The sequence below is a fragment of the Grammomys surdaster genome, unplaced genomic scaffold, assembly GCF_004785775.1.
Source record: "Grammomys surdaster isolate TR1022 unplaced genomic scaffold, NIH_TR_1.0 193, whole genome shotgun sequence".
Classification (NCBI taxonomy): Eukaryota; Metazoa; Chordata; class Mammalia; order Rodentia; family Muridae; genus Grammomys; species Grammomys surdaster.
In genome coordinates this window covers 12,792,466-12,812,971 of record NW_021604638.1, presented here as the reverse complement: position 1 = coordinate 12,812,971, position 20,506 = coordinate 12,792,466, and the positions used below count along the sequence as shown (strand labels likewise).

The 20,506-nt window shown below is 40.3% G+C and overlaps 1 protein-coding gene across 1 annotated transcript in view; it reads right to left on the bottom strand.

Moving 5' to 3' along the window:
- The window catches only part of LOC114623086 (receptor-type tyrosine-protein phosphatase T-like), a gene marked incomplete at its 3' end in the record, with an annotated part of 676,953 nt that overhangs the window by 120,122 nt on the left and 536,325 nt on the right, over positions 1 to 20,506 (bottom strand). Inside the window, exon 9 of the mRNA XM_028769777.1 lies at positions 17,728 to 17,837. Coding sequence (XP_028625610.1) covers positions 17,728 to 17,837 — 110 coding nt within the window. The remainder of the gene's footprint in view (positions 1 to 17,727; positions 17,838 to 20,506) is intronic.

The window sequence follows — 20,506 nt, the reverse complement described above, 5'->3', positions numbered from 1 at the left end:
GACCCAATACTTAACAGGTCCTGAGACTTAGCAATGAGCAGAATGCAGGCATAAAGAAACAGTACAGAATTTAGAAAATGTTATTATAAAACAAGAAATGACCTCTTAATGCAAGTAGTACAGAAGTACAAAGTGTGATCCTTTAACCGAGTACTGAGGATACAATAAAGGTGACCTAAGATAGGTACATCTATATCTATGATGTTCTAGATAAAGAGAAGAGTAGCAGGGACTGGGACATGGCTGTAATGGAAACCTGTGGACTGTATAGAATATATGAATGGAAGAAAGACACTGAGAAAGCTATAAAGAACTGGAGCATTCATGGAGGACATCCTTAGTCATGATGAAGAAGAACTGAGATCTTATTCTAAAGAATAACTGGAACCGAGGATGGATTTTAAACAATAGAGTGACCTTATTACCAATGTTTCAGAAAGCTGAGTTAGATCACCTCAGCCAAGGACATAAGACTCTCTGCAGGGTAGAAGAATACTGAAGTAGAAAAGACATAGTTCTAAAACTGAGGCCATCCTGGTTTGATGGAAAGTCTTGGCTGGAAGCTAGTTTAGCACTGCAGTTGTCAAACTATAAGATAAATGAGTGTGACCTAAGGACATGGATACCATAGTTCTCAGGAGATCTGGTATGGGACCTGAGACAGACATTTCTAATGTGTGCCCAGGACACAGAATCCACCTTTGGAGGTGAGCTGCTGTTCCCTTTTAAGGTGAGTTCAGTGAAGATTTGAAAGGCCAATAAACAAGCATAGGGGAAACTGATAAAAGATGTGATAGTAACCTGGCCATGGGTTATCCAGCTCAGAGTTTCCATAGGGTATCAGGGTCCCCTGGGACACTACTGGAGGCCTGACATGCTACTTTCTGCTTTATGGCACAAGGAAGAGGGGAGGGAACAGAAGATGATGAGGCAAGAGTGTTTCTAGCACGTCCTTGGAGAGTGCAAATGGATCTGCCAACATGTGTGATGAGCTCTTCACGCATCAGCCTGCTTTGAGGGTATCATGAAAGCTGACATAAATTTCTGGTGGGCTGCCAAAGGCCTGATTCTCAGGCTCGTTGATTGGCATAAAAGCTCAACACAAGACTCAAAACACATGCTCACAAGGGTACAATCCACTTGGAGAGCAATTTGGCAATATGTATCAAGAGTTACAAGAAGTACTCACTCCATTCAACCCTATAACTGTATTTGTGTAGTGTAGTATAGTGTAGTGTCTGTGTGTGTGTGTGTGTGCGTGTGTGTGTGTGTGTGTTTGTCCAACATAGAAAACACATTACCCAGAGAAGGAAAAACGTCAGCTATGACATTGAATAGACACTTGGCAGCCATGACAGCAATATATATATATATATATATATATATATATATTACAGTATTTCAGCACTGTGGGTTTTAAGATTGCTTTGCCTAGACATTGTTTTAATAAATTAAGCCAATAAATTAGAGTTTGAATTCAGGTTAATATAATTTGAAGGTCATGTTTTTTTTTCATCATGATATGATTGCTACCATAAACCTGTGGTTGATCACACTAGTATCTGAAATATGGGAAAACATTACAAGAATGGAAAAGTAAATTAGGGAATGCACACTCAATGGACAATTATACAGTCATTAAAAAAAGATAAGCTGGTTTCCATGGTACTTTAAAGGGATCGTGATTGTGATAAAATGCTTAATGAAAAATTACAATAACAAATTTTATGTAATTATTGTTAGTAAAATGTATGCATATTAATAAAGATAAAACACAAAGCAAAACAATTGTAGTGGGGGAATTATAGGTGCTTTTCTCTAATATCTAAATTTTCTATAATATAGTTAAAAAGATTATATGAGGGAGGCTAAGATTCCAGAATGAGGGTACAGTTGAGGAGGCTCACACAAAGTCCTTCAGACATCCTGGGCTGTCTACATATGTCTTCCAGAGCTTCAGTCATAATGAGTGTGGATGATTTGCTCAAGAGTAGGCTTTTCTTCTTCTAGTCTCTTCTTCAGGAAGGACTTTATTGCCCTACTTGCTTCTTCCACACAGTGAGACTTGTAAGCTTCAATACTGAAAACTGCATCCTAAGACTGCAAACAGCACACTGACCCAGAAGGCAAAAATGGATTAGAGGGAGTAAGTGTTACTACTAGCTAATGACATGGCTGTAAGGCTTACTGTTGCCAACATCATGGGATCCCAAATAACCTGGGAGACAAGTCTCTAGGCGTGCCTGTGAGGATCCTCTAGATGAGGTAAACTGAGGTCAAAAGACCCATCTTAACTGAGGGCAATAGCATTCCAGGGCTCCCAGACTGAAAAAAAGAGGAGAAAGCCAGCTAGCCAGTAGCACCCTTCTTCACACTGTGCTTTCTGACTGTACACTCAATGTGACCAGCCATCTTGGGCTCCTGTGGCTATGACTTTCTTGCCAAGGTGGGCTGGATCATTAAACTTTGAACCAAATCCCTTCAACCCTTTAGTTATTTCTGTCCTGGTATTTTATCACATCAACAGAAAAAGTTGCCACTACGTTGGCTAATGCTGGGAATGGTGTACTGTTTTCCTAAGTCAGTTCTCATGAAGCATGGCCCAAAAGGCTCCAAAAAAAGCAGAGGCACACCATATTAGGAAGGAAAACAGTAAAGGGAGAAGGGAATTCATGGATTCTGTTCTTAGTTTCTGTCTTCCTCATGCATTCCTGGGCAATCTCAGCCACATCCTACCTAGAATCAAAGGTTACTCTCAATACCTGGAATCTTGGCAGAAGGAGCCCCAATATGTTCTGAGTAGTCCTTTCTAGAAGGTCACAGAAACACAACTGGTCTTGACATGCTCTCTGTACCTCCACACATAGGCTTGGATCTTGCTGATCCTCAAGTACCACAGCCTGGTGCTCAATTCAGTTTTAATGCCTCTGAGCCCATTGACACTCCATATTGATTCTAACCACAAGTCTGATCGTAAGATAGGAGTGACTTTGATCCTGACAGGTATAGACCTTTTTTTGCTATACTGCTCATTGGATGTCCATCCACAGCCCAGAGTAGGCTATAGTGTCTCAGAGTTTTACCAGAATTTCATATCTGTCTCATTTTCCTGGTCCATAATTCTAAGGTCCCTGAGGATATTATGACAAAGTCCATAAAGAGTATAACTATTACAAAACGTATTTGAAAATGATTTATGCTTAGACTGGAAAAGGTATGCACAAATTATATAAGAACAGTTACATGGGGCTGGGGAGAAGGCTCAGTGGTTAAGAGAACTGGTTATCCTTCCAGAGGATCTAGCTTCAATGCCCAGCACTGACATGATGGTTCACAGCTGTCTGTCACTCCAGGTCCAGGAGATCAGATATCCTCTTCTGGCCTCTGTAGTCACACATGTTGCACAGACATACAGATAGGCAAAATTCCAGTACATGCTGGGCAGTGGTGTTGTGTGCCTTTAATCCAGTGCTTATGAAGTGAGGCAGGAGGACTTCTGTGAGTTCAAAGCCAGCCTAGTTTACTTGAGTGAGTTCTAAGACAGTCAGGACTACATGGAGAAACTCTGTCTCAACAAGGATACAATATACAAAAACAACAACAAGACCCCACTGGTATATATTATATAAAATATCAAAATTAAGACAAAACAACAAAAAAACAAAACAAAAACAAATACAAAAACAAAACAGATTCTGTGAGACAGACTGATAACTTTAGAGTTTCACCTTGCCACACACAATCTGAAAGCAGGCTGCATCCTTTGACTGGAATGCTGACATCATTTGCCTGGAAATATCCACCTCAGGTGTCTTGACATGAGGTAACATTTAGAGGTCCCACCAAGCTTCTGTAGAAGAGCAATCCCTGTTGGATTATTAGTTATTATATGGGAATGGGTATTAGGGAAAATGAGGACATGTCTATGCCATCTATGCGTCTTCTGTTAGGAAATAACAAACTGAAAGTTAAGTTTTAAAACAAGGAGCAATCTATGTCTTAGTCTTCTAACCTTGAGCTTATAGATTTCCATCCCTATCTGGACATATCGTTCTACTCTCCTCCCTTAGATCCATTTCTATTGAACACAGAGTGCTATTATTTTCAGCACAGTTCTGCAATCAATGGGAAGCATATGAGTGCTTCTGCTCACGGCCTGCCGACAAATCTATAAGAGGGGGAAGGAAGCAAGACAAGGGGTCAGACTCTCCTCGCCAGCTGTTTAAAGAAAAGTTCACTCTTATGTCCCCCCAGTTCTGTTCTACATTCTAGAAAGATCAATTGACACATCCCCAAATAAAGGGATTACAAAGTAAGACATGGTCTACATTGTCAGAGAGCCATTAAATGAGATAAAGTGGATTACACAGAAGTGGAAGCATGTTGGACATAGTAAAAAGTAAAAACATGATCATTAACATATCAGAGATGCTGGTGTCCAGAAAGAAAATGAACTTGTTCATGACATACTGGTGTGCAAAAGAGTGTGCATAGGAGTCACTTTCTACTTCCCCCACCTAGCAGGATACAATGCTACAATGTTACTAACATTCTCAGAAAATAGATTACTTTAAATAGTATTAAGCCCTCAGGGCTGGGGAAATGGCTCAGTCCATATCTCATATGGTGGCTCGTGACTACCATGGAAGCATAGGGCCCTAAATGCAGATTTTAGAACCCATTTCTAGGCATGGTTGCAAAAGGTGTGGGACACTAGTAGCGTAGTAGTTGAAGATGGATGGATCCTCAGAGCTGGGCCCATCAGTGAGCTCCAGGTTCAGTAAGAAAAACTGTAAACATATAAACAAACACCAAGGTGGAGCGTGTTAAAGAACACACGCCATCTTGTGGCCTCCATGAATACCTTGCATGCCTGCACACACATGTACACACACAAACATGAACATACACATTAAGCAATTCTATAGCAGATTTAATTCAAATTTGAAATGCAGTTTTAGTCATCAAGTGAATATTAATGTGTGTCCGTTTGTGATAGGTACAGCTAGGATTCGGAAGACAGTAGTAAACAAAGACTCATAGCTTTAGCAAGTGTGCAGCTAAGAAACTGAATTGCATGGCCTGAGTACAAACTTGTGGGTCACTAGGGGGTCATACATTCCATTAGAGATTATTGCAGAATCTGAGATGGTGTCCCTGAGTTTTCATAGGGTCCTGTCTATTTCACAGGTCATGTCTATGTGGTGGCAAGCTTGACTATCACTGTACTTTATCCATCCAAAGAAATCATCCTAATTCTTATGAATTAACACATTTGTACCTACTGGGTCTCAGGCATCACATAATACCACACAGAGGATTACATATACATACATACATACATACATACATACTTACATACATACATATGTGTGTGTGTATGTAGGTATATATGTAGGTATAGGTATAGTTATAGGTATATACGTATGTGTATGTGTGTTATCTTCACAGCACAGCACTTACAATACTGAGAGACACAAGTAAATGTGTGATAACTGTAAACTGTGTGTGGCATATTATGTAGAAATGAGCAGCATCAGTAGAGAGTAATGGAAAGTGGGAAAGTTCATTTTAGGGCGATGATTGGACACCTTTTTAAGAAGGTAGAAGGTGTGTAGTACAATGAGTTGTCCAAGAAAGAGCAGGCGCATGGGCTTTCTGGCAAGGAAGACCTCTATATACAATGAACCTGAGGCAGGGAAAACACAGCACACGGGAGGTCTCGAGAGAAGGCCATGGAGACTGGAGGGAAATGAGAGAAGAGACACAATTCTTCCTGATCAAAGTTAGCCGTTCAGGTTTTATGTGAAACACAACACCTCTCTAAGTGAGGTAATAAAACTATGGGGAATATTAAAAGCAAGCCTAAATATAGATAACTTTAATATTGTAAAGATGTCAATTACACACATATAGTTTTACACAGTCAATGCAATTCTAATCAAAATGGCAGCAGATGTTTTCATTAAATTTGATGAGTAGATTCTAAACTGAAAGCCCCCAGGGCAAGAGTAACCACGATATTTCTGAAGCATGAGGCTGTATCGGAGATCCAGATTAAATATGGCACTATAATAATTATAGCCATGTGTGGCTGTTATGGAGGCCAATGGAAAAAGGAAATCAGGAAAAATTTAAAGCATATCAGAAATGGTGGTTACGTTAGATATAGCTGATAAAGCAAGGGAAAGGAAGGGCTTATTGGTACTACTTGGCCGAAGTATCTATTCCACACTGGGAAAGATACACTGTATATTCCTTCTGCATCATACATAAAAATAACTGCAAATGGATCAAACACATATATTTCAGGACCAAAATATACAAATATTAGTGGAACTATAAGAAATTGTCCTTCTTGACTTGAGTTAAAGATGGACTTGTTAGGAACAGAGGAGTTCTTGCCAAAATAAGCCAAGACTAAAACATTGATAATAATTGACTTTTGCATTCAAAAGACACATTACAGGGGGTAAAACTAGCAAGCTATGTGTAAAGCTAAGAGCACAAGTATCAAAATATGTTCTGAAGTATATCATATAGCAGGAGAAAGAAGGGTGCAACCTAATCAAAAGCCAAGCAAATGGCAAGAGTGACAACCTCACAGGGAAGGGGACGCGCATGGACAAGGTGAGGAGGAGATTCAACCATATTCATGATCTGTGTATGGTCGCAGCCATAGTCAGGAAGATAGTAAGTAATGTCACGTGATACTTACCTGGCCAAGAGGAGCCTGACAGTAGCAGAGATAGACAGGCTCTAAAAGAATTATCACAGTGCTTATATTTTGCTTACTATGATGTAAACTGATTAAACTAGTTTGGAAAATTGTTCGACTTTATTTGGAGGGGACGAGGAGCTTGTCGGGGGGATATTACAGTAATTGTCCATTTACTATAACATATTACCCATTTTCTAGATACACACTCAGGGGAAAGCATACACATGGATAATTAGAATGAATGTATAATGGTGCTCTTGTTAGTACCGGGGACTGAACCTGGGACCCTGTGGATACTAGGCAGATGCTCTAGCATTGAGCTCATTATGTTGGGCCATCAACCCACTCTGGAGCCCAGGAACACCTTCAGCTTGTGATTCTTCTGCCTCATTAACCCCAAGAGCTGAGATTTCAGGCCCATGTTATCTTACCTGAATGGATGTTGTTCATTTCAACACGCTGCTAACAATGATATCCTGGGAGGAATCTCCAGAGTGTTAAAAGTACATGTTAGTAAAATAAGCAGTGGAATATTAGACAGCAGTTAAGATGAATGAATTACAACTGCGTTCATCAATAGGGAGGCATGCTAAGACGAATGAAAATGCTCTAAAAGATTATATAGAAATGTATATAAATTACAAAACTATATAAAATGTGAAGGAATTATGTAGATGATTCAGTGCACTGGGGGAAGAAGGGGAGCAAGTTGAAAAACTATAAGTAAATGCACGTACTTCTGTAGATAACAAATAGGTAAAATTCCAGATGTCTAATAAATAATGTACTATTTGAGAACGAATGGATGAAGAAGAAGATCACACAATGAATGGAAGAGGTCACACACATAGCAACAAGGAAAGGCTTTCATGAACCTAGGATAGGATTAATCTAGTTTTTTGGCACTCAAGTGGTAACTCATGGCCTTCAGGTTCCCTAAAGTATAACCTCCTAATTAATAAAAGTGGAAACTGAGACCTAACCTGGGAAAGGACTAATTCAAATACATCATTTGCCAACAGCAAACACAAAGTGACTATCCAATCTGATTTTCAGTAAAAGACTCATGTTAAGAACATGCCTAGGACAAGTTGAGAGACCACAAGAATAAGCACCTTTACGACAATTTGAAGGACTCTGAGACAAAGCTGGTCAACCCCCAAAATCAACCCCCAAAGGGTCTGATTCATTGTCTGAGAGTCAATGAGCTGCCTGAGTTGAAACCATAAGGAACTAGATCAAAGTTCTTTGCTTCGGTGCCAATTGTAATGGAATTACTTCTTCCTTGTTAAGAGTACAGCAAAAAGTAATGAAGAGAAAAGAGCCCATTGGGTTGAGGTAGAAGAAGAAAAACCATCTGCTATTTCCAAAAGAAAGACAGAGATAAGCTGGAATCAATCACAGATTTGAATTCCAGCCTCCAGAGGCTCTGAGCTTCCACTTGTCCTGATAGTAGATGAGAACTTGCAGCTTCTCTTCATTTATGTGCAGAACATTGAAAGCTCTGACCAAAACAAACAAAACCAGGCAGCTGGTTAAAAATGACACATTCATGCTGCACTGCCCAGCCTGGCAGAATTCCACAGGAGTGACGAGGTAAAACATCAGACATGAAAAGAAAACAACCTGTGATGTTTAAAGAGATTCTCAGCAACTTAAATACTGCCTCTGGGCATTGTATTGAAAGGACATGGTCATCAGAGGAAGGGTTCCTTCACTAGCCATGTGACTGTGTACCGGAGGGTCCCCTACAAAGGTTCTGGACCCATGCAGTGCATCAAAATGCAATTCCATAGAAAAAGCATAAAAGACCCCATGCTGGGCAAATATAGAGACTAACGTTATGTTCATCCTTCATCTCTCCTGGTGATCTTTTTTGTTTTAATCTGAAATTTTTCCCTCAGCAAATTTCTAACTGATATTATAACAAGAAGTCCAGGGGTAATAACTGGGAGCCCTTGAGATGACGCAGTTCTCCCAAGAGGTCAGTGTCCTCTCCACAGTGACCTGGAATGATCCTGAGAAGGGAGCTGAAAAGCTGAGGGTTGTGTAACAGTAAACACTGCACAAAGACACTGCGGCAGATGTGAACATGTTTATAGTCACACTAGCAACCACAGAATAAACTCACAAAATACAAATCCTTACACACACACATACACCAACACTCAGACACAAATGCATTTGCATGTCTATACTGCATTCCTGTGTATTCCTGTGTACTAATGTCTACTGTTTACAGCTGAACTGAACGACAGATATCTTTTCTGGACCACCTATTGCCAAGAGAATGATTTTCTGTCCTTCAGCTAATACATGCTATGTGTCTGATGATGTCTCCCATCATGTTCCCTGGCTCCATCACAAATATCTATATTGTAATAGAAGAAAAAGAGCACCCAAGGCAAATATATATAGACACCCTTGATATGCTGTGGGGGGAGGCACAGGTGGCTACAATGGACCAACTTACATAAATGCAACTTACATGGGAAGTTCCTCCTTCCTACCATCCTCCCTCCCTCCCTCCCTCCCTCCCTCCCTCCCTCCCTCCCTCCCTCCCTTCCTCCCTTCCTTCTTTCCTCCATTCCTTCCTCCATTCCTTCTTCCCTTCCTTCCTCTCTTCCTTCCTCCCTTCCTTCCTTCAAGACTCTGAGTGTCAAAAAATCTGCCTTTTCAACCAGAGTTGTTCCTAGTAAATAAGACACCTGTCATCCTTCCTCTCATACTCAGATGCCCTGCTCTGTTTATAGCATCTATCCAGAGATGCCTACATTTTTAATGTTGTCTCTGGAATCCTATGAAGAGTGAATGATGAGTTGAGGGCTCAGAAAAATAAAATAAATGGTTATTAGGCATCTCAGAATCATGGCTTTTAAGATTTAGAAAAGACCTCTGCCCTAAATAAACTCTATTCTATACTATACCCATTATATGGCTGGTACCTCATGGGGAAGGGATGTCTCAGCATGGGCCTGCAAAGGCACCCCCTTCCACCTCACCATAGCATAAGTCTACCAAACATTTCCCTGACTTCTTTCTTTCTTTTTAGAAAACACAACAACAGTAATATGGAAAATGAAAACGGCCTGTATTAGTCATGTCAAGTCTAAAGGTCGACAGGGAAACAGCTGGTGTTGAAGTTCAAGTCTGAAGGTCTGTGGGTTGAATTCCTATTGCTCAAGAAAGAGCACCCTTCTCTCTACCCAAACTTTCATATGATTGGTTGAGGTCCCATGCATATTATATGTCAATCTGCTTTATTAATAGTACAATTCTCTAGCTAATCTCATTACAAACACCCCCACAAGAGCATGTGTGACCACACATCTGGCCATTGTGGTCTAGCCAAGATAACACAGAAAATCCAACATCTTATAGCATCATGGTGCTAACAGTCCAACGGCTTAGATAAGGCTATAGAACAGTATGTAAACAAATTGAATATGGTCTCTAAAAAGCCATTAAAGAAAACAAGTGGCTAAAAGGAAAAACTGGAGGGATCACTCTGAGATGTGGTACCCTAAAATGCAGACGAGGCCAAGGAACAAGATGAGAATGATGAAACTGTCAGTGTACTGAGAGTGGGGAATGGATGGGGTACAGACAATCCGGGCATCTGATGGCACACAGAATAGCCGAGGTGGAAATGGGGCCATTTGTCCTGGCCTGGGACTATTTAGGCAGGAGGAATGATGGAACTTTCTGGTGGATTCTTTGTACAGCATCTGGGATAATATATAAGTCTCACATTTCTGGCATGAACAACTCAGGAATCAAAAGGTTTCTTTTTCTAGTTACCGGCCAGGCTTAACATACCCCGTAGTGGTCTGCATTATGAAAATTTAGTATCCTAATTAACATAGATCTGGCTTGAATTATTCAAATTCGGGCTTATGGTTATATTAGTTGTGATTTAGCTGATCCCTTTCTACCTCCTGTCCATCTGGAAGGTATCACATCCTCCCTACTGTGCCTCTGTGGACCACAGAAATGAGAGCACAGTGTTGATGAGGCCTGAGTACTCACTGTGGTAAAGCTAAAGGGCAGGAGGCGGTATATGCATTCATCCACATCCAGGAGCCTCCTCTTTAAGCACTTAACTCTGAACTTACACATAGCTGGTCACCTCTCTCCATCAGTCTTGCTCTCTGTTCCCATCCTGTTCAAAGCTCCCCTGCCTCAGAACTCACAGGGGCCTTTCGGGCAATGCATTTGCTTAGCATGTTGCTTGCTGGGGCCCCTGCTTCCTGTTCAGATTGAATACAGCCATCTGTATGCTGGAAAAATATTGACAATTCTCCGACCTATCATACCTTTGCAAGACGCTCCTGCACAAGAATGCTGTCTTGTTTTATTGAGGCAAAGTCTGTGTTTTATTTAACTCTGAATGCTGGGTACCTAGAATAGCTTGCAAGATAAATGTCAATCAACTCTAGTATAATCAAGACACCCATTCCTGCCTCATTAGGGTCTTCTCATTCCCTTTAAGCTTCTCAGATTTACACACTGTAATTAGAAACTTGGTGATTTTGACTGCTAAACAGAAAGGCTTACTGGAAAGCTTCATATGTCTGAATTTTAAATATTTTCACACTTCGTTAACCCAGTTGCAAGTGTAACATCTTCTGGCCCAATTCCCTCATGTGGTGTGAATTTTATTTTGGGGCAGAGATGAGTACAATTAATTGAACTGAAACACAGATTGATTACTATTTTTTCATGAACTCTGAGCAGCTTGTCTCTCAATGATTTTATTGAAGAACGTTGAGACAATTGCTTGACAGGTTTTTGCCATCAGATACCTATTTCTGCCTGGAAGTGCCAGTCGGCTATTGCCATGGTCTGCATTTGAGGAGTTGTAGTTGTCCCTAAACGGTGAATCAGATGGAAGGTACTATACTGTTCTTCTTTTATATCTAATCCCTAATTGAAGAACGTTGGAATCCCACTCAGACATAAACAAAACAAAACAAAACAAACAAACAAAAATACTGTGTGAATAGCAAGATTTTGATACTGTTAGTGAAGATACTCGGCACTTTGGAGCCTGTTGAAAAGGGGCCTTTCTTAGCACATGGCCAAATCTTCCATGTGATGACTGTCATGCTTTCATTAGGCAGATATTTCCAGATGAGCTGATAATTCTCTAACAATCTCTACCACCTCCTTCTTAAGGTCTAAATGCAGAAACTTTACAGTGTCTTTTAGAACAGAACTTTCTATGCTGTAATGCACACATGAATCATTATGGAAATCTGGTAACAGAAAATCTGATTCCATGGTTCTGGAGCCTGAGATTTGGCACCTCTAGCATGTGACCCCATGTTGTGATGATGATACTGGTGTCTGGATCATTACCTGTCATTCAGGTGGGAAATAAATCACAGACATGCATCCTTCATCTTCCACAGAAGTGAGAATATCCAGTGATCTGAGGCCATGAACTAATTCATCCAAACTTCCTGTAGGTGCTGCCGAGAATTGAGTTCTTTTTAATGTGGGAAGTAGTGGTTACTACTGCTGGTTCATAGAAGGGGAACAGAGTCATGGTGAGACTCGGATTCATTATGCAAGAAAAGTCCAGAAGCTAACATAACCTGCCCAGGCTCCAAAAGCTCATCAAGGTAAAAACTGATGGAGTGGAAACTGTTGAGGTCTGTCAGCAATAAGAAAGAGGTAGCTATAACAATTCTCCAAGTCTTCTACCCAGGTACAATAAAAAAGTGAGCCCTCATCACACTTTCATAGAAGATGAAAATGGTTTTGCTTCCTGATGCATTTTCTACACTCACATGACACTTGTGTGCCCCAGGTACTACTGTTTACAGACTAGTGAGGCACTCTTTTAAGAATATGAATCTCACAGCTGAGAAGTGGCTTGGTGGGTAAGAGCACTTGCTGAACAAGCATGAGGATCAGAGCCGGATTCGTGGCATTTGTGTAGGAGAAGGCATGGCTGCGTCTGCCTGAAACCCCAGCACTGAGAAGAAGAGATAGCATCTTGGCTTGTTGGTCAGTCAGACTAGCCAAAACCAAACCAAAACAAAAAGAGCAAACAAACAAACAAACAAACAAGCAAACGTGATGAACTCCAGGACCAGTGAGAGATGCATACCTCAAAGGAATTAGATAGTGACCGAGTAGGATATTTGATATCTTCTTCTATTGTCCACATGTGTGCATGTATACGCGCGCGCGCACGTGTGCACACACACACACACACACACACGCAAATCTGATTCTTTAATTTTCTGTTTAAATTCTCTCTAGAGTTTTCCATTATCCTTGAAATAAAAGGCAAACTTCAGGCCCTATACATTCAGATTGTCTGAAACATAATCTCATCAGTGTTCTCAAGGCTCATGGGCTTTGGCCACTCTGGTCCCTGTAATGACATTCTGGTCCCTGTAATGACATTTTTGAGAATTCTGGAATTTTTGTTTCTTTAAAAATCATGGAAATATACTAAGAATATATTTTCATTTTAATCCCAGGTATGTGGCTATGGTGATGCTTCAGACTGTCCACAGCAGCTGACTATGATTTCCTCATGCTCTAGCAGAGGTGTAGTTATGCCAGCTGCAGATAGCTTCCTCAATTGTGTGACATCTTGAATTCTGAAAACTTTTCAGAGGGTATATAAATGTTAGAGCCCTGACAGGTGTGGTTGGTGGTTGGTGGTTGTTTAGGGTGGTTGGTTGCAGTTTGGTAGCCTTGGACAAAGAAGAAACAAAAGGAAAAAATTAGATTTAGGGATTTTCATAATTCCTCTTTCCCTCTGTCTTGTCTCCTTCCTATCTAGTGTTAGGGGGTGAAACCCCAGGTTGGGGTGGGGGTAAAGGGAAGGAAAAAGAAGAATCCACAAAGTAGCACAGACCAGCTACAGGCTTCCTGTGTGTCAGACAGGTCAGTCATTCCCACTGCAAGGCTATTGCACTTCTGGGTTTCTTTGTGTCCTCGTTTTGCTTTCCCAGACTCTGTCCAGGTTAAAGGCAAACTAACTGCACAGGGGTTTATAACCTTTGCTTTGCCTGCTGACATGGATTTATTTATGCCTCAGCTCTTACACAGTTGAAGCCTAAAACAGTTTGATACTTTCAGATTATAAAGTGGAGATCAAAGTTCAGAGATAGGATGGTACTTAATCAAAGTCACTTAGATTTGGGAGTGGGGGTACAGGACTGTTTAAGAATAAACCCAGAGTTGGTTGTGTGCTGTGAAGTAAAAGCGGAAGACATTTTTATCTTAACACTGCTTGGTCCCACTCTGTTTAAAATACATGGTTTTAACAATAGAAAAGTAGTCTCTCTCCCTCCCCCTCTCCCCACGCCCCCTCTTTCATGCATACTTTGGCTTTGCAGAATCAAGGTTGAGTTGTATATAGAAAGGCATAAATAGTCCATTTTTTCTTCCATTTGTGTCATCTTATTTTTCTCTATAACAAAATGTTGTTTTTGAAACTGGAAGACAATGCTTTGTAATTTATGGGCTCCTCTCTGGAAATTATAGTGAGATCCTAATTTTCAAAAGCAAATTGGTTTTATCTAATTAAATTTGAAATTTGCACCATAAACACATTTTGTAATGTATGTCTCTAAAAGCAAGGTCCCCTATTTGCTCTCAGTGGCAAGGCTGGCTTGAGCTCACAGTGGAAGGAACACTACCTCTCTTTGCTCAAGAGGGCATAGTCTTTGCACAGTTGCAATATATTTTCTAAAAAGCAGTATTTTCTAGAAAAGAGCTTCTCAGTTTTTAATGCTCATATGACTCTACCAAGGGTCTAGTTAAACTGGAGATTCTGACTCTCCAGTTTATTGATGGGGCCTAACATGTTGCATCTCTGAAGTCCCCAGGTGATACAAGCACATGGACTCTTCTGTGTTATATCAGAGGCTGCACATGAATTCAGGAGACAGTGATATGCATGGCATCCTGGCTGTATGACCCACTGACACATCACATTGCTATTCCTCAACTTCTTCATTTTTATGCAAGGTAAACAACTTATTATTATTATTATTATTATTATTATTATTATTATTATATGATTTTTTCCAGTTGAGAAGCCTGCAGTCCTAAGAGACTATCTGATGTGCCACAGCCCTGCAAACCAGGTAATGAGTTAACCTGGATTCTGATCCAGGTACCTGACCTGTAATTCAACATTCTTACAATACTTGGCCTCCATTATCTTGTGACATGTTCCATCACAGTCATATGCTTACATACAGAATACAATGGACTAAACACATAGACTCCTAGATTCCTTCACAGAACCCCCGAAAGGGTTTGCTGTGTTCCCAAAAGGTTCATGGTAATATTAGTCAACTTCAATCTTATGGCCCTGGTTCTCTATAATCATAACCTGAGGAGAAGTCAAGAAATTACTTGGAAATATCTCCACAGAGCCATTTCCAAGAGTCTGTCATGGAAATGGACTCGGGTCTTTGAGACAACACAAGCTGGCTGGTTCACAACTGAGGCAGATAAGCTGTCCCATCTTGTTCTCATGTTTGTTTCTAGTGGCTCCTCACACCGATGCCACAAGTTCAGGAGTCATTACTTAACATGTCCAATTCACAAGTGTTTCTACTGCCTTCTCTGACCATCTAGGTCTTTATTCTAACCACAAAACAGCAAAGCATCGCTTTGCTAGTCCAGCACAATATGTAACTCTGTGATACAGACATTGATGTTACCTTTGGGATAGAAGTCTATGTAGAGATGCAGGTAAAACACAGGTAAAACACAGTGGAACCTAGTGGTTTCCAAAATAAGTTAAGTGCAAGTACAGGGCCATTTCATGTCCAAGCCACCATCGTTTCAAATGGGAAAAATAAGGCAGTTGTCATGAGCTCTTCATAAAGCTATATCCATTCAATTTCAGAGTCTTTTATTCTGAAATGATATCTTTTGAATTACATCTTTTTAAATTAAATGTTAATAAGAGATGGTAAAATAGCTTATGTTGGCTCCTAAACTCTTTTCAATGTTCCTGGTCCATGAATTCTAAACCTATATACTTCTAGAATAGAAAAATTTCATATGATAATGCTACCACTCTCTAAGTCATGGATCTTTTCCCTTGCTGCATGAAAAATGGGCTGTTATGCATAATAAATTTCTCTTTGTGTCTCTTTCTGTCAATCACTGTCTGTCTGTCTGTCTGTCTGTCTGTCTGTCTCTTCCTCTGTTTCTCTCTCCCTCTCCTTCCATCCCTCTTTCTTTCTCTCTTCTCTTTGATTGTAGTCTCTACAGTGAAAAGCACACAACTGTGAATCGATGCGATTCTTGTTTCGTTTTCTTCCCAGATGATGTTTTGACCATATTCTTAGCCAAGTGTACCAAGATGAATGCTTCTCCTCTTACAACAAACACAGGAGGAAAGATTTTTCTCTGTGGCTCAAGAAGGTTCATAGATATTAGGGTGCTAGTATTCTTCCATCCAAGTTCTAACCTGGAGGACAGCATCAAGCTCCATGTACTTTCTATATTACAGATGTTAGATAGATCTTTGGAGGCCAGGTGTCCAGTGAGACACGGTATTTTCTATTGCACATGGTGATAATCTGCTTCAGAGACACTTGAGGACCACCCATGTTTTTAGAAAGCGCATGAGCTCGTTACACCAATCATGATCCTTCACAATTGCATACTTAGTAATGCCCCCAGCTTCCTCCCTGAGCCCACTCTCTGTTAGTGGGTGTTTCTGCATGGATGTTTAGTGATAGAAGCTTTGCTGAGTGGTGGGGAGGAGTATTAACTACCAGTTGGCTAATGATATAATATGCTTTGGGCACAGAGCAAGATACAACTCAGGAATTTTTTACCCTTGAAATGGAGAAAAACCCAAGGTCTGATATATATGGGGTGATTCACCGTGAGCATTGTGGTTTGCCATATTATACTTTAATAGCCAGGGCTCATGTTTCAGCCCAAGAATCCCTGGGCTTTTTGTCTCTTCAGATGTGCTATGGTTTGAAGCCATGATTGACACGACACCTTCATTGTTCAGATAAGACATCAGGTCTAAAGAGAGGAGGGGCCTGCCAAGGGGACTCTGAGAATACAGACATGCTTATCAGACACGAGGCCATGGCTTTTTAAACTTCATCATCTGTGCCTCTCATCTGTGTCACTCTGTTTTTCTACTCTGTCCAGTATTAGAAGCCCATAGTGTCTTAGAACACAGCAATGAAAGGGAAGTCGGTCTCATCCCCATGCTGGTCCGAGATATTAGCCTGTTTGGAGATAGTTTTGCTTTTGTCCTGCAGTGGCCTTCTATACAGCTTACTTTACCATCGTCAGGTGTTTTGTTTGGTGGGTGTGCTCCTCCCAAATATGATCTGTTCCATGTCTAATATGATAAAGCTTTGCTGATGGGTGGGAAATATAATGAACTACCATGGAGATAATAATATGACAGGATTTGGGTACGGAGGAAGTTAAAATTTAGGAATCCTTTACCCTTGAAACAGAGTAATGATAGGTTTTTCTCCATATCCCAAGGTCTGATACACACGTGTACACATGCACAAACATACACACATACACATACAAACACACACATGGCAGTTCATAATCCCCACCCATTGGCAAAGCTTTACCATATTAGATATGGGATAGAACATGTTCAGGAGGAAAACAACCACCAAGCAAACACCTGAAGAATATATAATATATATATATAATGTATTACCATATATATGGTACATTGTTGTTTCCCATATGAACTTTAGCTTCTGCATTCCAGGTGTGGGTCTTCTCTTGTACATTAGGACAATCTGATGCCTTGAACTATTGATCCATTTGCCAAAGGGATCAGTCCTAACCATGATCATGTCAATGCCTGGTATGGCCACATGAATTTGTCTTTGGAATGATCAGAATATGCCAACTCTGTACCCTACTTGTGTCTCATTCTCCTTTATGCCCTCGAAGGAATAGGTGCTCACTCACTGAATGAAGATGAGCCAACTATAGCAGCCCAGGCGCCTCCTTACCTCATAGAGTGTGATGACCCCATTGGTCTCATTGGGAGGTTTCCACTGGATGTAGATCTTCTCCTCAAAGGGCCCTCCTTGGATGGACTCCAGAGGAACAGCTCCTGGAACTACAGAAAGGAAATGTTGTGAGCCTAATGTTACCTCCTACATCATTTCTCCAGGTCCACTGACCAAGACAGGGTCTATGAGAGTTTCTATGAAGCACTAGGTATTAAATTATTTTAGGACTGATGGCTGATACTATCTCTGATCCAACTTCTTGACTCTGCCATTGTAGAACAAAATAGAAATGGCCATTGAGAATCTGTAAATGAATAAATATGAATGTATTTTGATAAACTTTTACTTCCAAAGACAGACAGTAAGATGGATTTGCCTCACAGAGTGACAACTTTTCATTCACCTATTGAGCAAAGCCACTGATGACATGAACCAAATCAGGCCCAGAGGATGTACATAGGTACCAGCTAGCTTTACGAGTGTGATTTGATGCATGCAAAATGGATTTGACATTAATTTAATAACACATTGACTTGGTCCTGCCAAATTTTCTCCAACTTTAGAAAATGCATCCTCAGTTTCTTAATTTCTGGATCCATCTTTAACTATGTACCCAATTAGGAGAACCTCACCTTGCTCCAAGAAGTTGGCTAATTCATAATGCTGCTTAGTCTCTCACTCCCTTTTTGGGAGATGCTTAATATCCATGTGTTGGTTGGATAAAGAGGTCGATGCACGACTTATGCCAATATTTGGCTCTAATGAGCACACTTTTCTAGGGTCTGCTTCAGTAATAGGCTGGTCTTTCCATCAGCATCTTCTGGCTAGATCCAGCATCCTCACACAACAGTCTAGAAGATGCTGAGCCAGAAAGGAAATGATTCTCCAAACTTCCACTTATAAGCCCTTAGAGAATGAAGAATTCATGTAAATCACTACCAGATCTATTTATACTTCAGCATTATAAAAGTAAGTACTCTTACTAAATGCTTATTCAGCATTAAAAAGTCAAGTACTCTTCCTAAGTGCTTACTCAGCATTCCTAAGCGCTTACTCAGCATTATAAAAGCAGGTACCAAGTACTTACTCTTTGATTGGAATATTACATACTATTTCACTTAAGTTACAAAACAGCTCTGCCTAGTACGTATTATCCCCTTCATGCTGATAAAGGAAATGAAGCTATGAGAGTAAGCTAACTTGGTCAAGGTCACAGCACTCAAGTTGTGAAGAGGGAATGGAACACCTGTCTCCCAACTTCAAAGCATACACTCTTAATCATCTTGCTACGCCTCTCTCCAAATAGAGCCTCAAGCATATGCTGCAATCAGTTCCCCATTGTCAAATTAAAATGCATTTAGCTTTTCTCATTTTGGACACGATGCATGTAATTTGTTAATATTAAGATTATACAAAAAGATCTTCAGGTCTGTACCAGGTCATCTGAATACGTGTTATAGCTTTCAGTTTAATTTTTTTAAATGGGACTCCTGAGTGTGTGAACTTGTGGGTCACTCTTCTTGTGCCTTCTTCTTGGGCTCTCTTCCTTCTGTTGGTTTGACTTTTCCAAATTTAATATTTTATGTTAATATATTTTATTTTGTTATGTTTTACTGTTATCTCTTATAAGCTTATTCTAATGAAAGTCAAAGTGACTGGATCTGGAAGGAAGGGAAGGTGGGGAGGAGCTGGGAGGCGTAGAGAAAGGGAAACTAGCCAGGATACAATATATGAGGGAAAAGATATGTTTTCAATAAAAGATGGAAAAGGAAAAAACACTGAAAAAAAAACAAAGCCAAAAATTTTAGAAGAGAATGAACAAAATCACTGACATTCTAATCCAAACATAGCTTTCCAGTATTGCATGAATATATATGTACAAACACACATTTTTAATATAAAATTTAATTTACATTTTTTTCAAAATTAATTCATACTGTTTATGTTTGTATTTTTACTTTTTTTATAACTAGACAAATCATAGACATGAAAAATTCCTAAAATTGTGCAGGTATGGTGGCATACGCCTTTTAAATCCCAGTACTCCATAGGCAGATGCAGGCAGATCTCTGTGAGTTTGTCACCAGCCTGGTCTACAGATTGAGTTCCAGACAGTCAGGGCTGTTACACAGAGAATCCCTGTCTCAAAAACAAACAAAACAAAGCTGAAACACGAAAACTTTCTAAAATTCTTAGGTATTTTGTGAGAACACTTAATGGCATCTTGGAACCATTATGGTTATAGCAACTGTCTCTTTATTGAGTGTTAAAGCTGGTTGGAATGTTTTATGACTATGGATAGCACTGGGTTAAACATGCTTTTTTTTTCAGTTACCTAGCAAAGAACAGGTTACCTTACAAGTTGTTCATATGTACTTTGTTGTGGAACCTCCTTCCCCCATTTCCCTGTCCCTGCCTGTGCTTTTATGCTTCCTGTTGCCCTATTCCACTTCCGTATCATGTGTGTTTGCCCCGAGTCCCTTAGTGAAAACCTGTATTTCCCCTCTTGGAGGCCACTTTCAAGTAGCAAGACTCCTACCAAAGTTCACTCCCACAAAAAATGCACACCTAAAAATTAGAAGCTGAGAGCTATACACGAGAGAAAAAATGTAAAGGGATTCTAGTCAGCCCAAGCACAGCATCTGGCAGGCCCTGCCCTTCTCATCCTCCTTCTGCCTTGATTAAAACCATTAGATTACAATCCTAAATCTCACCACCAAGGTCTATTTCCTTATTTGGCCATTAAATGTCCTCTGTGCAAGAACGTGGTCTTGAG